The sequence below is a fragment of the Stegodyphus dumicola genome, chromosome 4 (assembly GCF_044657685.1).
Source record: "Stegodyphus dumicola isolate Sdum_Otavi_A_Nest chromosome 4, ASM4465768v1".
Classification (NCBI taxonomy): Eukaryota; Metazoa; Arthropoda; class Arachnida; order Araneae; family Eresidae; genus Stegodyphus; species Stegodyphus dumicola.
Genome location: NC_140771.1, coordinates 111,275,936 through 111,300,833, shown reverse-complemented (window position 1 = coordinate 111,300,833; position 24,898 = coordinate 111,275,936). Strand labels below are relative to the sequence as shown.

The following is a 24,898-nucleotide window of genomic DNA, read 5'->3' as shown; positions in this document are numbered from 1 at the left end:
CCACAATCAAGTTCTTTTACACTTTACACAAACACATATAGGTTTACACTTACACAAAGTTTACATTTTAGATAAATTTGCAGTAAGAAAGAAGGATCAGACAGACTGCAGTCGAGCTAGGCCAACGCGTAGAAAGCAAGTGCGTTATATTCAGGATGAAATCTTAATTCAGACTGAGTTAGTTTTGGTTCTCAATGCATTCTGATTGGATAGTTAATACTGCTGTAAAATTACTATTGGCTATTTGAGTTTTAGTTCCATATACATCTTCAGAATTACGTAAGAATCATATGACCTAGATTAGTCTCAAAATCACACAATGCAAATAAGGGTATAAAATCACATAATGCAAATAAAGGTAATAAAGATATATAAATAAAGGTATAAAGGTATTATATAAATAAAGGTAAATAGGTGCAAATACAATATTTAGAACAGAGAATGGAAATTAATTTTCGTTGCTAATTTAATCTTTTACATATATATATGTAAAAGATTAAATAATAAATTTATGTAATAAATTAATTAAATAAAGTAATAAAAAAATTATGAACTGAATTTAAATATATATTTATACTATATATATATAACTGAATTTAAATATATATGTATACTATATATATATATATATATAATAATTTATTTCCTAAACAGTATTGATTAATTGATTATATTATCTCCTAAGTTTAATTAAAGTAGAATTATTTTAATTGGCCTTTATATCTTCATGTACATTCACTGATCTTATTTATATTATTTTCTATATTATTTTTATATTATTTTTATATTTTCTTTGATTTGTTTTTACAAAGTTTGCATTATTTATCTTTTTTATAATCTTCTATGTTTATTTCAACTTTACTTTGAATTCGGTTTTATAATGACAATTTCCAATGTTTAATTTCTACAAATAATATAGCACTCAAATGCATAAGATGAAAGTGTCGGGGACGGTTACTCGAGTTTTACAGGATTTCTCTACAGCAATTGAATTTTACTCCAAATTGAATTGACTAAAATGCTTCATGAGAATAAGTTCTTTGAGTATCAGCATTGGTTCATAATTCCTACTATTCGCGGAAATATTTGGCCTGACTAGAATTGCCGGTTTGGCTTTTACTTATAACTCGAGTAAAGACGAAACACTTTCGTATTTACGTATTTTTATCAATTATTGTTCATTGAACGGGAGTTGGTTTGTTCCCCTTGAAAAGTCAACTAATTTCCGATCAATGACAATGATTACATGTTTTAATTTTTCCTTTTACAATTGAAATATTATTCTTCGTGATGATTTAACTCCAGTCCCCGTTAAAACATTATTAACATTTTGCTTTCAAATTACTTCAAAACATCTTTCAAAATATAACTTACCAGTATGGATACACACCTTTAAAATAATTCTACTTTAATTAAACTTAGGAGATAATATAATCAATTAAACAATACTGTTTAGGAAATAAATTATAATTAACTAACTTTGCAGCATTTCCTAGGAAGTGAAGAATAAAAATTATTGTAAATTAAATGTATTCATAATTCAATTAATTAACTTTAATGTTAATTCTGAAGCAGTTTTGGATAAAACTATTAACAACATATAATGGACTTAAAAGAAGTTGAAAATGGTAATGTAAATCATCAAAATCTCAAAATACCAAAAACATAAAAACAGATAAATATATTATAAAGCGCAATAAAATTAAAAGAGAAATAATTATTATTAGTCTCATGGAAAAACTGACTTTTTAAGGGAAATTGTTCTTGTTCCATAAAATTCCGAATGTTTGGGAATGATCGTTATTCATCCCCTTCGTCTCTTTGAATGAATTCTTTTAACTTGTAATTAAAATCTAACACATAATATTTGGGTTTAAATGATCAGTTTTCTAACAGACGAAGGAAATTCCCTTACACGATCAAATGGGATATACTTGTAAATAGATTTAAAAAAAAAAGATCTTAAATACCAAGAGAAGAAGCAATTAGAAATTATTCGTTAATGCATATAAACAAAAGTACCTTATCACAAAATTTAAAATTTTGTATAACCAAAGGCGTAATTATATAAGGCATATAAATATAAATGTAGGCCAAATGTAGGTAGTTAAATTAAAACTATTATATATATATATATAAATGTGTATGTATGTGTAAAAAGGAACTTGAATGACTGGATAGGAGAGGATAAATTAAAAATCCGAATTTGATGTTTGCTTTTATAATGAAATATATATATATATATCCACTGTTATATTTAATCGTAAGTGAAGCATTACTTATTATTGACTTTTTTGCCTCAATATAGTGTAGCTTTGGTGATTTTTATAGTAAATTGACGGTCTGCATATTATGATCCAATTTTCTCAAAGAACAGGAACCCTCAGTTATTTAGCCATCTCATCACCAGAAACGTTAGATAGAGTGCACTGCAAGAGATTAATCATAATCAAAATTAAAATGAACTGCATCTAAATAATAAACACAAGAAAGATCACCACGTAGCTGTTTTATCTGAATATTCAGAGAAACAATATCAAATATTATATTCATTTAATATTTTTTGTATTAATGCTGAATATTTATTTCAGAGATGAAATTCTTCTGAAGAAAAACTTGGTCGATCCTGCAGAACACGATGGTAAAGATCCAGATGTTATTCCTCCACAAAATGTTTATTGCGCTGAGATGGAACAGACAGGAGGAATGCCCAACATGCTGCTTCCGCCTAATGGTATTTCAAACAAACAAAATTACTTTTCAGTTTGACAAAAATTGACATATTATTAAATCAACTTATTATCAACTATTATTAACAACTTATTAAATCAACTATTAGACAAAGTCTACTAGGTGTGCTTAGATTTTTAATCAGAAATTTAGGTTTAAGAAAACATTAATCCTTAATATAAGAAATTTTCCTATTCATGCTATGATCTGCTTCGTAATTATGTAGTGCTTGCTATTCCACGTGGTTTACAGCTTTATCTAATATGTGAAAAAGGTAAAATTTCAGATTTCAATCAATGAAAGGAAAAAATTTGTTTTTATATAAAAAAATTTAGAGAAATTTAAATATTTCCTTTCTTTTCCTACCTATAGGAAGTACTATGTAGATGACATATCAAAAGAAACAAATATTTTCACTAAGATTTATTCTGATGTCTCGAAGAATTTCGTTACCGAGATTTACCTTCGGTTCAGTCATATAAATTAGTATATTTGTTAGAAAACGTTTCTTAATACTTTCATTTTTTTTAGAGTTTTGATTAAAAGTATTTTTCAGGGTATATTACTTTATTTTGCTGTATTTAGAGATAATTTAGCAGAAAGGAATAATCATCCAAATATGGCAAAAAGATATTTTTAAAATTACATACCTTTTCTTATTTACTGGTAGTTTATATTTCAGAAAATCAAAATCTTTAATAATTTTATTTTATAATTTTTGTTTTTCATGGCAAACCATTCCTTCATAAAATTTAACATTAAATACGTTTTAAACCTTATTTTTTTCCACTGATCATATTTCAACATTAGTATTTCATATTACAAACAATTTTTAAAGTTGTCTGCACCTTTTTTAATCAGCGTAGAAATAATCGATCAGTATATCATCCAAACAATTTATTATTTCTGCTCGAAAACCAAGTTATTTTGTTATTTTTTTTGTACGATATTGATGTCCTTACATTTTATTCTGGGAGTTTATGCATCAGTATTAAGAGCTTTATGAATGCTGTTTAATATAAATGATACTCTTATGAAATGACGTTTTTACTCGCATACTTCTCACGCTTTGATTTAGAAATTTCTGATTTATGGTAATATTCTAAAATGTAGGCCTAAATATAAAAGTGTTTTGTGCAAATAAAAAGGATATTATTGAAATTGATAAGTCTTCAAATACGAAATATAACAATGTTAATGTCCTTTAATGGGCTTTTTAATATGCTGTTTGTCATTTAAACCGTGTCTTCAGGAATCTAATGTAATTATTAATGCTGTATGCATCAGATGAATCTGAATCTTCTGTTGCGTAACTCAATAATAAATTTTTAAATCCTTTATTTACAGCAAAAGTATTTAAAGTAATGTAAACAAAAGGATGTCTTTGTTTCTACTTAACATGGCTTTGCCTGAGATGAAATAACAGATTTCAAGAATAATGCATGAATTCGCTCAGTTTTGAAGAAATAGTTGAGATACAATTTTAAATGATTTAAACTAATTGTAAAGAATAATTTTTAGAACTCTTAAACACTTTTACATTCGCTTAAACATTTCATACTTCATTATCTAAATTTATAATTAAGCGACTTTTAAGTTAATTAATCTAACTCAGAATTCCATACGAATTCGCAATAACCAAACAATGTTCTTCTTACGTGAAGCATTATAAATCATAAGATATTGGGTATAATATATATAACATATATATAATATATATATATATGTGTGTATTATATAATATATATGTAATATTAAAGCACAAAGGAAAATGACGGAACACTGTAGATGCGTGATTAGATCCATATTGAAGAATTTTGATTGCGTAGTATTTAAAGAACTTGGCAGTCGAGGCAGTTTTAATTCCATTTTTATTTCCAATTGATATTTGTGGCCACAATCGCTTGGCACTTTAGTCGTGCCTTTCCACAGAGGATTTACATTTTTGATATTGCTGAGATAGAAAGCAAGCCAGCGAAATTACATCTTAGCACAGCACAGAGCAAAAGCTGAAGTGCGTAGTTATGAAAGATGGAAGCACGCGAAGAGAAAAGTTTTGGTTTACAACGACAGTTTCAGTTCTTAATTATTACGTCATCGGAGTTGCGCGGGCCATAGAATGATCTAGAAATGACGCAATGCAGAGAAGTTATTACGATTTTAGAGAGGAAGAATTAATGTTTATAGTTATATTATAATTCTGATTCATATATTTTTATCTTACATACATATATATTTTAAGGTCATCTTTTTTTCGAATATTCATGACTCATTTTATTAAAGCCCACCAGCGGCCGAGCGGTAAAGTCGCTGAACACTGGTAGTTCGGTCCGAGGTTCGAATCCCGCGAACGGGCTGGCTGCATGGGTGTTTTCGTGGTTTTCCCCATGTGTAACGTGTATACGAGCCAGTTTCCCTTAGAAAGACCTCCACGATGGCATCCCTTCCCTTAGGCAGATAGCCCTAGTGTGCTTTGCCATAATTAAATACACACCATTTTATTAAAGTAATAAAAGATAACCAAACATGTATTCCGCTTAATATTTTGATGCCAAAATATGCTTTTTAGAAAGGAAATAAAATTATTAATTTCTATACATAAAAGATAGGTTAATATTTATCGTAAGGAAGAATTAGATTTCAGTGATTTTGCATCTTTAGGCTATGAGTAATGGTTTTTGTAGAGAATGCAGTTTAATATTTCTTCTCAAAAACGAAGTTATACAAGACCGAGGATTTATTCAGATGGTACATAATTATATTCTTCAATTGAGTAATATATAAAAAAGGCTGTCTTACGTTTCCTGAAAATAAAGCAAAGTAGAGAAAATGGAGTTACCTAGATGTGCTGAGATTAATTACAGCACACAATAACCACTGAAACTAAAAATTATCGAGAAAAAAATTGAGAAATTCTATAATTAATTATATTGCTTTCTTTTCATTAAAGTAACTATACAGTCATTTTTTAAAAAATAAATTACTTATACAAATGTTACCTATCACGTTACAAAAATGGTAATAATTGCATGTTTTAATAACTTTTTAAATTTATGTAAATGAATAAATAAATTATCGCAATTTTAAAATTATGCGGCAAAAGATTTTACACATCATCAAAAGAACTGCGATAACACAAAATTATTTACATTAAGAGGAGAATCTATCATTTGAACTGATAGATTGATTAATAGTCCTAACGCCAGATTTCAAGCGCAACACAAGTCCAGTTACCCAAACTAAGCGTGTTTATATCTCATATGGATAATCAGAGGATACAGTTTTTTTTATATTTTTTCTGGAAGCCAAATTCGTTTAATTATAATATGTGTCATTAATTTCACAATATAAAAGATGATATTTTATCGTCATCAATAAAAATTCGTATAAAATCTAACCAAATAAAAACCTAATAGAAACCGTTTGAGTGTAGTTACTTTGCGTATTGCAAGACAAAAGTTGAGCCACATGACATAACTTGACGTCATAACTGTCGCTTCATATAATTTCTAGAAAAAAAGTAATTTTCATATTTAAGCTAAAACTTAAGGAACAAACAAAAAGCAATATACATATGTATGCTACGTAATAAATTTCCATTAACGCGAGTCTTTAAAAGCGACATATGTGTCGAAAAATGTACACCATACTATATGTGTCGTACATATTGACATAAACAACTTTATTAAAATATGCCCTGATCTGCGCAACATTTCATAGTACTAATAAAGTGATAAAAAATTAGAAACATATAAATAAATTTAAAATAAATTTTATTTATTTTGCTCAAAAAGAAGAACCAAGGATCAATTTTAAGAATCCTCCATTTACATATTTCCTTTAACATTCTGATATACTCGTGAGGTAAATACTCTTCAATGTACGCTAAATATTCTTAATTAAAGTCATGTGGCAAACTTTTAGTATCGGTTAGATATGAGTTGATTTAAAATTAATGTGGCTGTAATAATTAATACATCAGCGATCCAGCGGTTAAAATCGCAGAACACTGGGAGTTCGTTACGGGGTACAAAACCTGGTGAATGGGCTGGCTGCATGAGCATTTACATGTTTTCCCCCATGTGTAAGCGTATACGAGTCAATGTCTCTTAGAAAGTTCTCCACGAAGGCATCCCTTCTCTCAGGCAAATAGCCCTCGAGTCCTTTGCCGTAATTAAGCAAACCAAACCACACCATGCTGTAATAGACGATCTTGTCCTTAAGTTAAACTGTGGACTATATGGTTAGGTTTTTTTCAAGTGCTTTTGAAAAGATAGATTTTTCAGAACAACAACTGTAAAATATTAAATGCGCGGTTTCCAAGAATCAAGCCTTGGATATTCCAGTTGCTTAGCTAAATATATTATTCACGCAACAGAAATGCGCTTTAGGTTGTTTAATGATTATTTGCAAATTCTATATGAATAAAGCTCATTCTTATAATATTTTAGTTGAAAAAGAAATAAACATATTCCATTCCTCTTTTCTCCTTTTTCAAGGTTACCTACTTAAATTGCAGAATTCTGACTTTAATAAAATAAATTTTAAATAATACAAAATTGCTAAAATCAAATGAACCTAAAAGTTTATATTCTGCGAACAACACATTAAATTAATATAATTCCCGTGGACAAATAAAATATAAGTGCATACCACTTACGGTATCGCGGAGGAGTTTTCTTATAGGTTTCGATAAAAAAAAGGCCACAAGAGATGCATTTTTCTTTTACAGCTCACCTCATTGCTTTCAGGTGCTCTTCCAAGCATGAAAGCAAGATCATGTAAACAAGATATAGAGGCTGCTAAGAGACCACCGGGAAAAATAAATTACACAGAAAGAATGGAAGAGCCATACTGATTAGATTAACTTTACTTAGAAGTAAGCGAGAAACGCGAGTCTTAATGCTGCCAAAGTAGCAGTTTGGTGTTAGTGCATTTTTGTCTAGCTCACGCATCTTTATGCGAAATCTTTTTAGTTATATGTGACAGATAGCAATGTGGTATTGCATTGTGGTGCATTCTTTTCTTTTACCTTCCTCCATATTTGTGTACGCGTGTATGTTTTTTAATATAAAAGTGTTGTTTTTTTCAACAAAATGCATATCTAGTCACATTTAGTAATAAAATATATTTAAAATCAACCATTCTCTGTTCGTATAGATTACATGACAGGACCAGAAGAACGTCCAAACTATCGGATGGAAGCTGTCCAAGAAATGGGCTTTGATCCAACGCCATGTAAAAGTGAGCTTTATGAAGCTGGTTATACTGGCAGTTTGCAAAGAAATCCAAAGGTGAAACATTCACAAACACATTTTGTTAACAGATTTGTACAACTTTTCATGTACAATATTACTTTCTCTTCTTTCGTTCTCGTTTATAAAAACGTTACAATTAGATACAAAATACACCCTGAAAATTATTTACTCTCAGTCTCACAATATGCAATAAATTATTTTGTGTACAAATTTATACAAATTAAAATATAAGGAGAAAACATAAATTAGAAAAAAGATAGGGTTTTAAATCAGAATTGCTAAATTTAAGCTAATTTTTTGGCGTTATTACGCATACCGTCCTCATATGTGTCTACCAAATTTACCAGTAAATTCTAATTATACTTTTTCATATCTGAATAAGGGGATATCAAGGTAGTGGTTATCTGCAATGATTTGCCGTCACAGAGCGATATAATATACGTTTTACTCAAGCAAATGTGCATTGTAACTCATGTTATTAATCCTTTTCTATTGTTTTCAGAATTCTAGAGTTTTTTCTATTACACTAAAGCTGCTAAAATTTTTAAACATGACTGTGTGTTGCAAAATATTTACTTAAATTCACAAATCATGATAGCTATATGAAATTCGCTCAATTTAAGTTTCACAAACCACTTGACAGAATTATAACCTAAATAAATTATTATTTGCGTTTGATATTTCATATTACAAATAAAAAAAGTTTTCAATGTTTATGTAGTTTTCTTTGTTTTACTTCAATTCTGTTAATTAACCTATAATTTATTTCAAGTTACGCCAAATAAATTATATTATCACAACTTTTATCGTGACTAACTAAATATATAACGGTTGACTAGCTCAAACCCATTTATGTACCGCTTCTATGAAAGTCATAATTGTATTTGACTATACTTATGTACTCTTACACTGTGTACTCAGTGTAACACTTATATATTATATGTAGTGTAATACTTCTATGCTATGTATAGGTATACATGACGAATGCTTTGCAGGATTTGTTCTTCAGAAAGAATTGTCACAGACAATCGGACATTCGTCTCATTTTGAAACTAGTCTACGAAAGCCGTCCACGTAAAATTTTGGAAGTTGGCTTTCGGAACTTTGACGGATGGCAGTCTTCATATCAGCATCTGAATGAAACCTCTAACTTCTGTTCTTTACTCAATATCCTGGCTGGAACTTTGTGTGAATACAGATCTTAGCCCATCCTTCTCTAAGCATCCTTTCGTAACCCACGACTGTTGCTATTGAGGTGCATGTGTCTCTATACATTTCTTCATCTGATGAAATACTTCAGTTGGCTAACATGATTTAGCACTGACGAAATGTGTGATCTTATTGGGAATGATGATCTTGATTAGATGCGATGAGTATGAGGAAATACATCTACCAGCGGTTTACGCTTGCAGACAGAATAATCATCCCGACATGATTTACATTGTACAAGAATATATAGAATGATGTACCACTACAACACATTACTTTTGCCACTCTAATAGTTATTCTCAAAGAACAAATTTCTGTTGATCACCCCGTACAAATAGAATGATGATTGAATGTATTTTTAATAAAATACATCGTTAAATACCTTGCGAATAAATTAAAAATCTTAAAAGATAAAACTAGCTTCTATTGAAAATAATATAAATTTACTTCTGTAATTCTCAAGCTTAAAGGTTAAACTGTAGAGTCATTAGGTTAATTGGAAGCAGAAATGATGAAAAATATGCAATGGCCTTCGCCGGGAATCGAACCACGGACCTCTGGAATACCGGCCCAGCGTGCTACCGTTACAAAAGGAAGGCACGCTAGGAAAGTAGGAGAAATACCTTATAAAAGGAGCAATATGACTTTGTATTAGTTCACAGAGAATTTAGGATTTATTCATTTGCGTTGTTAAAAGACTAGTAGAAATTTTTTGTCCAAAAGACATGCCGATAATAACAAATTAGAGACGAGACATTTGAACTCTCGAAAGACCTGAATTTCGTATTAATATTCGAAACTCTGAATTTGGACTTTTGTATTATTTTTTTCTTTTCAATTGCATATTTTTACTACGTAGGTAAGTTGAAAAATAAGTTTCCCCTGTCGACTGTGGTCAGAGTTGTGTATGAAAGTCAAAAAATAGAATGAGACATTAAAGATATGACATACCTTTATTTTTCCACATAGGTACCAAGTACATTGAGGCATTTGTCATATCGCTTGATAAGCTTCAAAAAGCTCTCCAGGAAAAAATCAGGGCTTTGCATATGAAAGAAGCGTTGAACGGCTTGTTTCACTTCAGTATTGCCTCCAAAGCGCCTTCCCCCGAGATTTTTCTTCAAAGCCGGAAACGGATGGAAGTCGCTTGGTGCGAGATCAGGACTGTATGGCGAATGGTGTAGGCGCTCCCAACCAAGAGTTGCAATATGGTTTTGCGTTGCCGTCGCCGAATGTAGTCTGGCATTGTCATCCAACAGCAGAACGCCAGATGTGAGAAGGCCAGGCCGCTTTTTCCGAATCGCCTCTTTCAATTTCGACAGGGTGTCACAGTAGCGCGTAGCATTGATGGTTCCAACCTCCAAAAAGTCCAGCAACAAAACTCCTTGGGGGTTCCAGAAAACTGTGAGGAGCACTTTACCTGTAGAGGGAGTTGTCTTGAACTTCTTTCGGACAGAATAATAAGCAGAACAGAATAAAGAAGCAATACTGAAGTGAAACAAGCCGTTCAACGCTTCTTCCATATGCAAAGCCCTGATTTTTTCCTGGAGGACTTTTTGAAGCTTATCAAGCGATATGACAAATGTCTCAACGTACTCGTACGAGAATAATAAGCTAAAGGTATGTCATATCTTTAATGTCTCATTCTATTTTTTGACTTTCATACACAACTCTGACCACAGCCGACAAGGGAAACTTATTTTTCAACTTAATTGTAATTGTAATTGAAAGCATAACATATAAAGATATCACTGGAAATCTTAAAATGATTTAGTTTTTCTGACATCAGAAAGTTCATTAAAATAAACTCATGTTCATAAATTAAGGATAATGCAAAATCAGGCAAAGGCAGAGTTAGAAGAAAACAAATTTGACCTATTTGTAAAGCTTATTTATTAAACAAAAGGTAAAGAGCAAAAAAAGATGCTATATGCTTGATATTATTAAAAAAAATAACGATTTTTTCTTCCTGGAGCAAATTACAAAAAAAAAAAAAAAAAAAAAAAAAAAAAACTATTTATAAAAAAACCAATATTACATGGTTGGTATGATTGTTAATACCTTGTATGTCTCCCAGACGATGCAATACAGTCCGTACAACGCCTAGGCATGCTGAGTATCAAATTATCGATCTGATCTTGTGGGATATTACACCACTCAAAAAGCAATGCTCTCCGAAGTTCCGGTAGACATGTAGGAGGAGGTTGACGGGCTGCAACTCGTCGGCCAAGAATCTCCCACACGAGTTCTACTGGGTTTAAGTCCGGTGAGAATGCTGGCCAGTTCATATGGGTGATATCCTTCGATTGAAGGCATTCGCTTACGATGTTTGCACGGTGAGGACGGGCGTTGTCATCCATAAACACAAATTGTGCGCCCATGGCGCCCCGAAACAAACGTACATGTTGTTCCAGAATGACGTCCCGATAGATTTAGCTTGTCATGGTTCCAATTTGAACATGCAGGTCAGTTCTGGAACCCAGAATAATTCCACCCCAAAGGAGCACTCCTGCACCACCGTAACGGTGTCGTTCAATGATGTTTTCTTGTTGGTAACGGGTACCTAGAGCTCTCCATATGAAAGTCCGGCGAGAATCAGACTGCAGGCTAAAGCTGGACTCGTCGGAAAACATCACAGAAGCCCACTGTTGCGGTGTCCACAATACATGCTCTCTACTCCAGGCTAACCGCAGGCGACAGTGAGTTACAGTAAGTAGAACGCGTCTGACAGGTCTATGTAGTTACAGTTACAGTAAGTAGAACGCGTCTGCCCGGAACACACTGCTAGATTCCTAGTCTGTGGCAGCTATATTTCATGTCAATATTCCGGGCATCACATAGCCGCACTACGCTGGAGAGAATCACGACCACATCGATGACCGGGAAGACATACTCCTTGTAAAGTCACCATAAGGAGGACACACAATCTTCACATATTTCTTGGCTTCTAACACAGGATTATATAGAGCTGAATATTTCATCTGTTACTCCTGCGCAGCTCAAAAGGGAAGGCAAATTTCCCAACTATTTTAATACGATAAAATGAATAAACTTCAATGAATAGTCAGAAAAATGTGAGTTGTTCTTTTTCAGAGAATGATAATTTTGGGGTTGCTTTAAAAAAGTTTTACTTGAAAGGATCTGAAATGCAACTGTTCTTCTCACTTCGTTTAGATAGGTAATGATTGAATAATCCTTGGAGGCCTTTTTAAGTAGGTTATTATCTTTTCTTCCATTTCATTCCTAAAATGAAATTCACTTTTCATACAAGAGTTTTAAAGTATCTCGAATATATTTAGATACTTGATTCACCAAAATAACTTTTAGCATTTTGTTTGAAGTTCTTCGGTAGTCCTAAACTGAGTTTATTTATGTTTTAAAAATTTATGTTTTAGTCAGGCATGTCTTTGAAGCCATTTATTACCTTGAAACTTCACAATTAACTGAAATGGGTAAAATCTGCCTGACACAAACACCAAACCAAATTACTACCAACTTTGTGCATACCAAGTATTTTTTGGTATGCACAAAGATATACTTTATAACAGTTTTCTATTTTTTATATATAGTGATACCTCATTATAGATCCGCTTTGAAATACATCCAACTTGATATATTGGATGATATAAAATGTCTCCGAGGTTTTTTGCCACTAAATGGTGTTGATGCCTATATATCCGGCAACACTCACACGATTGTCTCCAACGAGCGTATGCTTAAAAGGTGACACTCAGCTTCCAATGTTTGTGAAGATAATTCTAATTCGTTGCTTTTGTAAAAGGTTATATTGATTTCAAAATGAGTGAAGTATCTGAAGAAATACATTATGTGATGCTTTTTCACTAAAAAAGGGTTAAACGCTGCACAAACTTGCAGAAAAATTTGTGAAATGTACGGTGAGAATGCTGTGAGTGAACGAAGGACCCAGGAGTGGTTTGCTCGATTCCGTTCCGGAAATTTCGGTATCAAAGATGCACCTCGCTCTGGTCGAATACTGGCGAAACCATCGATTCGGCTCTGTACTGCGCACAACTTGACCGTTTGAACGAAACAATCCAGAAAGAGCGACCAGAATTGGCCAAAAGAAAGAGAGTTGTATTTCAACATGACAAAGAGCAATTAATGACACTTGGTCTTTCAGCCATTGCCTTGTTGTGGAGGCTGCTTGTTGTTTTTTCCACTGATCAGGCATCATCCGTTCGGTTTTACCTTAGGTCGGAAGCCTGGTCAGTGGCACATAACCATAACCATCATGACAATGCGCGGCCACATACATCTTTGATGACTAGGAACAAATTGACAGAACTTGGTTGGGAAGTTCCAATGCATCCATCGTATAGCCCGGACCTTCCACCCTCTGAGTACCATTTGTTTCGGTCTCTGCAAAACTTCTTTGATGGTAAAAAACTGGCCGACCGAAGCGCTGCTGAAAAGCACTTGGTTAAGCTCTTCGACGATAAACCACAGAAGTTCTACACCAGTGGAATTATGAAGCAACCTGAAAAATGGCAAAAGGTCATAGGTAAAAATGGTCAATATGTACTTCATTAAAAATGATTTTCAACAAAGAAAATTTTTGTTCAAAAATGTACCAAAAACCCGAGAAGACTTTTATATAACACAATACTTTATGTTTCGATGGAAAAAATTTTGTTTGGTATATGATCGTTTTTTGGAGTATAACTCAAGAGCGCGTGCTACTTTTGTTTACCTCTTTTGAAACAATGCCGTGATTATCCATGCCCATGAGTATGCCTCCTGCTACTGTTCAGTAAACAACCACTATAAATTTCTGATATTGTTTTCATGTGTCCCTGAATAAGCCATCATGTGAGCCCTGGTATATGCATAATAATGTTTGAGAAAGCTGATTTGGAAGATTACTGATGGTTGTTTGCTAATAATTGATGAATTAAGTCAGTTAATTTGTTAATAAACAAACAGTAGGATACTGAAACCATTAAAGTATACAAAGTTTGAATATTTAGAACTCTTTCAATACGTAAGGCTGAATCACAGTCAGACTACTGATATAATAATAAATACACGGCCTTCATCAATATAAAACAAACTTATGCATCACTCACTCAAATTTTATGCGAAAAATGCTTTGTTAATTTATAAATTGAATACTAACTATTACTGAACTTTTATGTGATTAACAAAACAAATAATTTCATAGAAGCACAGGGTAAAAGTTGAAAAAACAAAAGAATCAATGCAGTTTCTGAAGTCAAACACTAAACTCCAGAATAAGTAAAATCTAGAATGAGAATAAATGCATTCAGTTGGGTCTAATACCTCATAAATGGAAAATATTCAAAAGCTTTCGGAAGCAATTAATTTACTGTTAAGGAATTCTCACCTAACAACTTTTTCTAGTGTCAGTTTTGCTGAAAGTTATTGCCTTGCTTCGAATTTACTGATTGATGGTGCTTGTGCCACCTTTCAAATTAAAATCAATAGTTTTCTTCCAGCTGATACTCTAATGTCTAAAGATCTTAACAGCTTACAGCTGTAACTAGAAAAAATACTTAAAAAAAAGGAAGGAAAAAAATTATAGCTGATTAAGCGGGAAATATGAATTTTATGCTTTCGATTCTATGATGTTTTCGATAGTTACATAAACGAACAGTGCAAAATTGTTAAAAAGAGTGAAATGGGTATTTGATAGTTTCGGCAAAATTAATCGCAGCATATTAGCTAAAAGGTAAAATGCCTTAAATTACGCGCTATGTCACTAAATATAATACTGTTTTCAGAAAAGATGAAAATGCCTGCATCAAATAGCGATTTTTTCCCCGTTTCCATGTTTTTCTGCTTTAAATTTGATTACAATTTTCAAATTTGTATTCTACTTTAATATGCTCTATATAATTCAAAAGAGTAATTGTGAAACGAACATTGTACAACCAATAAAAAAAGAGTGGAACTGGTTATAGTAGTTTATAATTTCATCAAAACTAATCGTGGCACAATAGCTAAAATAGCCCTATATAAGGTAATGAAATTCTTATTAACTTCATTAATATTAATTATTATAGGTTTTATATAATTTAAAACTGAAGACTTCTGTAACAAACTAAATTATATTACACTCTATATCATAGGTTTTGGTTTTCATTTTATTGTGCAACTCTTTGTTTTATTTTAATAATATGTATGTCAGCGAATTGTTTTTGTTTTTTTTTTACTTCCTTGTACGAAGTAAAAAGGAAGTATTGTAATCGCGAAAAGTTTCAGGCAGCATATTTCAACGAAAATATCCATTTTGACAGCTATCGAACGCAATTTAACGATGCTTTTGCGTGATATATGTGCGTAAGGACAGAATAAAAGACACCTTTCCTCCAAAAAACTTATAAAACTGCTTTAAAATTAATTCTGAAGAGAATTTTTCGTGGCGTCTGTACGAACGTATGTACGTACGTATCTCGCATAACTCAAAAACGAGTAGCCTCAGAACGCTGAAATTTTGTATATAGGACTGCTATAACATGTAAATGTGCACCTCGTATTTTGGTTGCAATCGGCCGCACCAAACGTATATAAATATATTTATATATATATCCACTCTGTTACTCGGCTTAGCGATCTCAGAATCTTCACTTTTATATATTTGTAAATTGTACATTTTTTGCTTTAAAAATGATAGAATTATGTTGTTTTTATGTTCTGGTTAAGGTTTTTATGCCTTTCGTAATTCTGGAAGCAATATTTGTACAATTATCAACAATTTAAAAGCTGTTTAAGTGCGGTTCAGTTTTAAATAACATGGCGGACATATTTGTTTACATTTGAAACAGCAGAATTGTAGATTTGTTGCCAATCTAGAGAGACTAAGCTTTGCAACACAAAAATAATGCCTTCATTTATTATTGCGAATTAAATCATGCTTAATCCTTTCTGGATTTTTTTCGAGGAAATAAGTGTTTAAGATTTACTTCGTAATTTTTAATGCAGATATTTTGAGTTTTTATGTATTTTTGCCTTGTCGCGAAGTGAGAGCTGAATTAATTGAATGAGAAATACTAAATCGTCTGTGAAAAACTGTTTCTTTTCTGTTTTCTTTGCTTAATTTCTTTCATACATGGTTTTAGCTTTATTATAGTATTTGAATAGAACATGTGGCAACGATAATTCTTCAAATGATATAAATTTTGTGCATTCAGTGTGCCGTTATAGTAAACAAATATAGTGAATTTTAAAGAGTGCTTTTATTCTATTGTGGTTTATGCGCTGTCGACGAAGTAGATTTAATTCAATCCAATCAATTTAAATGAAATTCAAGAAAAAATGCGTATAATTTAATATTCCGTATGTAAGAACGATTGTAAATTATTTTATTGTTATTAGACAAAATATCTATTGAGAAAATGGCAACAGCTAATTTCTGGATGTCGTTCTATTTATAATTTTTTAAAAAATATACTTTTAGATGATGTACGCTTCAAATGTTTAACGGTACGATGCAGTAAGTACGTTTGTTATGTTATGTACGTTTACGAATACGTTACGTATAGGTTATTAAGATTTATCTTCAAATAAATGTTTGTCTTTTACAACCATTTTACGAGTGATTAATTTAACTACAAAAGGAAGTTAATATAAATCAGAAGTGGGATCATTCTGAAACCTAAGCCTAAAGCTACAAGAATTTGCTATTACGTAAATAAATTGAAAAGAATTTGAATTTCAAGGTATGTGCATTAATTGATGTAACATTTTATTATAGAATTTAATTTTGTTATTTTTTTATCATTTTGGAAAGAGAGTGTATTATTTTCATTTCTTTAAATTTTTAAATATATTTAGAACGTCAAACAAACTTATAAAATACCAATAACTGTGTTCTACTAAGTTGTCTAATTGGAAGTTAATAATAATAGCATATATATATAATTTGCATTTTAATGAGTACGAAAATGTCTATTTTCGGTAAGGCAAAGAAATGCGATTTAAGAATATTAGCTGAAGAATTGAGAGAAGATGTAAATGAGAGTCATAAAATGAGCGATTTGAAAAAGATAATTTTGGCTAGCAAAGTGTACGATGAAGAATGCGCCAAAGAATGGTTAAACATTATAATAAATGTAAGAAAAGAAAAAGAAGAAATTGAAGAACGAAAACGTCAAGAAGAAATTGAAGAACGTAGACGAAAAGAAGAATATGAGAAACGAAAACGAAAGTATGAAATGGAATTTGAACTGCAAAAACTACGTATTGAAGCAGAAAGTAGATCTACAAATTCTGGCATCAATGAAAATGCTAGTGGTACGCACATGAATCCAAAATTAGAGCTTCATCGTTTGATGCAAAAATTTAAACCTGACGAGAATGATATCAGTTTATATTTAATCATGTTTGAACGTTTGGCTAAACAAGTTGAAATAACAGAAAATACATGGGTTATTTGTTTGGCTTATTGCCGTATGATATTGCTCAGTGAATCGCCAGAGAAACCGATGAGATTGCAAACGATTATAAAGAAGTTAAAAGGATCTTATTAAAACGGTACAAGATGACACCTGAAAAATTTCGCCAAAAATTTTTTACGCACAATAAGAGTGTAGGAAACACATGGAAGGATTTTGCGTATGAGTTAAGAAATTTTTTTAATGAATGGATAAGCGGAATTAAAGTAGATACTTTTGAGAAACTTAGCGACCTTATTGTAGCGGATCAGATAAAACGTAAAGTGTCTCCAGAAGTAAAAGAACATTTTATTGACATATGGTCTGAGTTGATTTCACCAATTGATTTAGTTGAAAAACTAGATGATTATGATACCTTGAAGTCAACTTTCAACAATAAACAACAACCGCGTAAAGAAGGGTCTTACGACAAACGAAACTCTTTTAAAGATGGTCCAGTTGCTACAATGAACGAAAAGAAAAAACTCTACACTATCACACATAATGAAAAAGGTGAACCAAAATGCTTCAGCTGTAATAATTTTGGACACATCTCAAGGGACTGTCCGCTGGCCAAACCAGTAGTAACATGCCGAAAATGTAATAAAACAGGCCATAAAGCTAAAAATTGTGTTACTAAAGCTGAAAATAATCATTCAAATGATAAAAATTATTCTGTTGAGCAAGTTGGCGAAAATATAGAAGAGAGCAATTCATATTTGAAGAAAGCAAAACTGAATAATTCTGAAGAAGTACAGGCTTTAATTGATACGGGGACTTCTTGTTGTCTCTTAAGGACTTCAGTTGCTCAGAAACTTAAAGTGAAACCAGAACCTGCTATGAATTGTACTGTTTTGGAAATCAAAGGGTGGCTGCAGTGACCTCCATAGGAATGATTAAAGCCGATATTGAAGTTGATAATGTAAAAGGCCAAGGCATAAATATATACTTTGTACCTGATGATGCACAGCCAGTTGATCTAATCATCGGACGGACATGGCTTGATCTACCTCACATCGCTTATGTCAGAATAGGAAAAAGATTTCATTTCGGGTATAGGGAAGATGAACTATTTAGTAACCTCCAAATTGATGAAAAAATAAATATAGTCTGCCTTAAAGCTCTTGAGGAAAATGAATTAGAGAAAAATAGTCCTTATATTGCAAATAGAAATCGACACTGTGGCCAGCTGTTCTCTAAACATCACTTCATGCCAAGGCAAAGACAGAATGACGAAAGTGATTCTGTCTTTAGTCAGAGCCAAGAGAATGTAGATAATAAGCAGCAACTACAACCTCAAAGGCCCGTACGAAGGCAATTACGTCATCCTTACTTTAGGCAATATTGTAGTTATATATCCATAGGACTTCCACGAAACGTTGAACGTGATGGAAGTGAAGATGAACAAAATGAAAGAAAAAACGAACAAAGAGTTTCAGGAGGTGGAAGAGACAATCACTGGAATCCCAGACGATTTTATCAAAGGTGCTGTAATAGCAAAACCCACTATCATAGGAATGACACTCAATGCAGTCAAAGTAGAATGCAAGGAGAAGCAACTAGTAAAGATACTGAAGCAAAGGACGTAGAACAGCAGCCACGCGGTCAAGGATATAGATCTTGTCCACTTTACAGAACAAAAATGGGTTGTCGAAAGCCCCACCAAGCTGATTCACGTGCTAAAAACAGATCTTCGGAGGCCATCATTTCCAGAAATACAGAAGATGATGATAATGACGAGGTTGACGGCCCAAGCGAATAGTGCGCAAACCATTGCGCTATAGAGACTTTGTGTAGGACTTATAGAATTTCTTAAAAATTATATTTGATTTTATTTTTTTCTTACCTACTTATTATATTTTGTTGTTTTTTATTTGTTTCTTTAATGTATGACAAGATTTGGTTCAATTGAGGACAATTGAAAAGTCAGGATGGTCGAATGTAAGAACGATTGTAAATTATTTAATTGTTATTAGACAAAATATCTATTGAGAAAATGGCAACAGCTAATTTCTGGATGTCGTTCTATTTATAATTTTTTAATATAATTTTTTAATATAGTTAAAAAATATACTTTTAGATGATGTACGCTTCAAATGTTTAACGGTACGATGCAGTAAGTACGTTTGTTATGTTATGTACGTTTACGAATACGTTACGTATAGGTTATTAAGATTTATCTTCAAATAAATATTTGTCTTTTACAACCATTTTACGAGTGATTAATTTAACTACAAAAGGAAGTTAACACGTACAAGGAAGTCATGTGGTGTACACATCAAATTTTTTTCTTTATGCAGTACCATTCAGCATCATGATTAAAATTCAGAATGTACTGTAAATTAACTGTTTTCGTTAATTAAAGGAGGAAATGTAATGATACAGTGTAAAGTATTTCATTAAGTGATTAATGAAGTTGTTTCTTTACTTTTAACTAAATTCAAAGTAAGGAAAACGCTTTAGGACTTACTTTGACGAAAACAGAGAAAGCCGTTAAAATTTCTGATTCTCAAAAATAGTGGCATATTTTCCATCAGGTGCAGATAAACTTCTTTTACATTAAGGGCTACTTTACTCAGTTAAACATTTAGGTATCTAAAATACGTTCAAAAATATATTCAATCAACATTTTGAGTAATTTATGGAACCAATAAAACCTCGTGTATGCCGCCTCATTGTCAACGCTTCGTCCGCATAAATTAGTTTACATAATCACTTGCTACTAACTCTACCACCTAAGAAAGCGTTTTAATCATACTCAAAACTTCAAACTGGATTAAATTCGATGGGCCATTATTTAAATATTTTTACTTCCTTGTACGAAGTAAAAAGGAAGTATTGTAATCGCGAAAAGTTTCAGGCAGCATATTTCAACGAAAATATCCATTTTGACAGCTATCGAACGCAATTTAACGATGCTTTTGCGTGATATATGTGCGTAAGGACAGAATAAAAGACACCTTTCCTCCAAAAAACTTATAAAACTGCTTTAAAATTAATTCTGAAGAGAATTTTTCGTGGCGTCTGTACGAACGTATGTACGTACGTATCTCGCATAACTCAAAAACGAGTAGCCTCAGAACGCTGAAATTTTGTATATAGGACTGCTATAACATGTAAATGTGCACCTCGTATTTTGGTTGCAATCGGCCGCACCAAACGTATATAAATATATTTATATATATATCCACTCTGTTACTCGGCTTAGCGATCTCAGAATCTTCACTTTTATATATTTGTAAATTGTACATTTTTTGCTTTAAAAATGATAGAATTATGTTGTTTTTATGTTCTGGTTAAGGTTTTTATGCCTTTCGTAATTCTGGAAGCAATATTTGTACAATTATCAACAATTTAAAAGCTGTTTAAGTGCGGTTCAGTTTTAAATAACATGGCGGACATATTTGTTTACATTTGAAACAGCAGAATTGTAGATTTGTTGCCAATCTAGAGAGACTAAGCTTTGCAACACAAAAATAATGCCTTCATTTATTATTGCGAATTAAATCATGCTTAATCCTTTCTGGATTTTTTTCGAGGAAATAAGTGTTTAAGATTTACTTCGTAATTTTTAATGCAGATATTTTGAGTTTTTATGTATTTTTGCCTTGTCGCGAAGTGAGAGCTGAATTAATTGAATGAGAAATACTAAATCGTCTGTGAAAAACTGTTTCTTTTCTGTTTTCTTTGCTTAATTTCTTTCATACATGGTTTTAGCTTTATTATAGTATTTGAATAGAACATGTGGCAACGATAATTCTTCAAATGATATAAATTTTGTGCATTCAGTGTGCCGTTATAGTAAACAAATATAGTGAATTTTAAAGAGTGCTTTTATTCTATTGTGGTTTATGCGCTGTCGACGAAGTAGATTTAATTCAATCCAATCAATTTAAATGAAATTCAAGAAAAAATGCGTATAATTTAATATTCCGTATGTAAGAACGATTGTAAATTATTTTATTGTTATTAGACAAAATATCTATTGAGAAAATGGCAACAGCTAATTTCTGGATGTCGTTCTATTTATAATTTTTTAAAAAATATACTTTTAGATGATGTACGCTTCAAATGTTTAACGGTACGATGCAGTAAGTACGTTTGTTATGTTATGTACGTTTACGAATACGTTACGTATAGGTTATTAAGATTTATCTTCAAATAAATGTTTGTCTTTTACAACCATTTTACGAGTGATTAATTTAACTACAAAAGGAAGTTAATATAAATCAGAAGTGGGATCATTCTGAAACCTAAGCCTAAAGCTACAAGAATTTGCTATTACGTAAATAAATTGAAAAGAATTTGAATTTCAAGGTATGTGCATTAATTGATGTAACATTTTATTATAGAATTTAATTTTGTTATTTTTTTATCATTTTGGAAAGAGAGTGTATTATTTTCATTTCTTTAAATTTTTAAATATATTTAGAACGTCAAACAAACTTATAAAATACCAATAACTGTGTTCTACTAAGTTGTCTAATTGGAAGTTAATAATAATAGCATATATATATAATTTGCATTTTAATGAGTACGAAAATGTCTATTTTCGGTAAGGCAAAGAAATGCGATTTAAGAATATTAGCTGAAGAATTGAGAGAAGATGTAAATGAGAGTCATAAAATGAGCGATTTGAAAAAGATAATTTTGGCTAGCAAAGTGTACGATGAAGAATGCGCCAAAGAATGGTTAAACATTATAATAAATGTAAGAAAAGAAAAAGAAGAAATTGAAGAACGAAAACGTCAAGAAGAAATTGAAGAACGTAGACGAAAAGAAGAATATGAGAAACGAAAACGAAAGTATGAAATGGAATTTGAACTGCAAAAACTACGTATTGAAGCAGAAAGTAGATCTACAAATTCTGGCATCAATGAAAATGCTAGTGGTACGCACATGAATCCAAAATTAGAGCTTCATCGTTTGATGCAAAAATTTAAACCTGACGAGAATGATATCAGTTTATATTTAATCATGTTTGAACGTTTGGCTAAACAAGTTGAAATAACAGAAAATACATGGGTTATTTGTTTGGCTTATTGCCGTATGATATTGCTCAGTGAATCGCCAGAGAAACCGATGAGATTGCAAACGATTATAAAGAAGTTAAAAGGATCTTATTAAAACGGTACAAGATGACACCTGAAAAATTTCGCCAAAAATTTTTTACGCACAATAAGAGTGTAGGAAACACATGGAAGGATTTTGCGTATGAGTTAAGAAATTTTTTTAATGAATGGATAAGCGGAATTAAAGTAGATACTTTTGAGAAACTTAGCGACCTTATTGTAGCGGATCAGATAAAACGTAAAGTGTCTCCAGAAGTAAAAGAACATTTTATTGACATATGGTCTGAGTTGATTTCACCAATTGATTTAGTTGAAAAACTAGATGATTATGATACCTTGAAGTCAACTTTCAACAATAAACAACAACCGCGTAAAGAAGGGTCTTACGACAAACGAAACTCTTTTAAAGATGGTCCAGTTGCTACAATGAACGAAAAGAAAAAACTCTACACTATCACACATAATGAAAAAGGTGAACCAAAATGCTTCAGCTGTAATAATTTTGGACACATCTCAAGGGACTGTCCGCTGGCCAAACCAGTAGTAACATGCCGAAAATGTAATAAAACAGGCCATAAAGCTAAAAATTGTGTTACTAAAGCTGAAAATAATCATTCAAATGATAAAAATTATTCTGTTGAGCAAGTTGGCGAAAATATAGAAGAGAGCAATTCATATTTGAAGAAAGCAAAACTGAATAATTCTGAAGAAGTACAGGCTTTAATTGATACGGGGACTTCTTGTTGTCTCTTAAGGACTTCAGTTGCTCAGAAACTTAAAGTGAAACCAGAACCTGCTATGAATTGTACTGTTTTGGAAATCAAAGGGTGGCTGCAGTGACCTCCATAGGAATGATTAAAGCCGATATTGAAGTTGATAATGTAAAAGGCCAAGGCATAAATATATACTTTGTACCTGATGATGCACAGCCAGTTGATCTAATCATCGGACGGACATGGCTTGATCTACCTCACATCGCTTATGTCAGAATAGGAAAAAGATTTCATTTCGGGTATAGGGAAGATGAACTATTTAGTAACCTCCAAATTGATGAAAAAATAAATATAGTCTGCCTTAAAGCTCTTGAGGAAAATGAATTAGAGAAAAATAGTCCTTATATTGCAAATAGAAATCGACACTGTGGCCAGCTGTTCTCTAAACATCACTTCATGCCAAGGCAAAGACAGAATGACGAAAGTGATTCTGTCTTTAGTCAGAGCCAAGAGAATGTAGATAATAAGCAGCAACTACAACCTCAAAGGCCCGTACGAAGGCAATTACGTCATCCTTACTTTAGGCAATATTGTAGTTATATATCCATAGGACTTCCACGAAACGTTGAACGTGATGGAAGTGAAGATGAACAAAATGAAAGAAAAAACGAACAAAGAGTTTCAGGAGGTGGAAGAGACAATCACTGGAATCCCAGACGATTTTATCAAAGGTGCTGTAATAGCAAAACCCACTATCATAGGAATGACACTCAATGCAGTCAAAGTAGAATGCAAGGAGAAGCAACTAGTAAAGATACTGAAGCAAAGGACGTAGAACAGCAGCCACGCGGTCAAGGATATAGATCTTGTCCACTTTACAGAACAAAAATGGGTTGTCGAAAGCCCCACCAAGCTGATTCACGTGCTAAAAACAGATCTTCGGAGGCCATCATTTCCAGAAATACAGAAGATGATGATAATGACGAGGTTGACGGCCCAAGCGAATAGTGCGCAAACCATTGCGCTATAGAGACTTTGTGTAGGACTTATAGAATTTCTTAAAAATTATATTTGATTTTATTTTTTTCTTACCTACTTATTATATTTTGTTGTTTTTTATTTGTTTCTTTAATGTATGACAAGATTTGGTTCAATTGAGGACAATTGAAAAGTCAGGATGGTCGAATGTAAGAACGATTGTAAATTATTTAATTGTTATTAGACAAAATATCTATTGAGAAAATGGCAACAGCTAATTTCTGGATGTCGTTCTATTTATAATTTTTTAATATAATTTTTTAATATAGTTAAAAAATATACTTTTAGATGATGTACGCTTCAAATGTTTAACGGTACGATGCAGTAAGTACGTTTGTTATGTTATGTACGTTTACGAATACGTTACGTATAGGTTATTAAGATTTATCTTCAAATAAATATTTGTCTTTTACAACCATTTTACGAGTGATTAATTTAACTACAAAAGGAAGTTAACACGTACA

General features: G+C 31.8%; 1 protein-coding gene across 5 annotated transcripts in view; it reads left to right on the top strand.

The window, feature by feature from the left end:
- LOC118187717 (neural cell adhesion molecule 2-like) overlaps positions 1 to 24,898 on the top strand; it is a 1,091,694-nt gene that overhangs the window by 1,051,483 nt on the left and 15,313 nt on the right. For all 5 annotated transcript variants that reach the window (XM_085815340.1, XM_085815342.1, XM_085815343.1 and 2 more), the window contains 2 exons: positions 2,592 to 2,734; positions 7,891 to 8,024. In XM_085815340.1, coding sequence (XP_085671466.1) covers positions 2,592 to 2,734; positions 7,891 to 8,024 — 277 coding nt within the window. The remainder of the gene's footprint in view (positions 1 to 2,591; positions 2,735 to 7,890; positions 8,025 to 24,898) is intronic.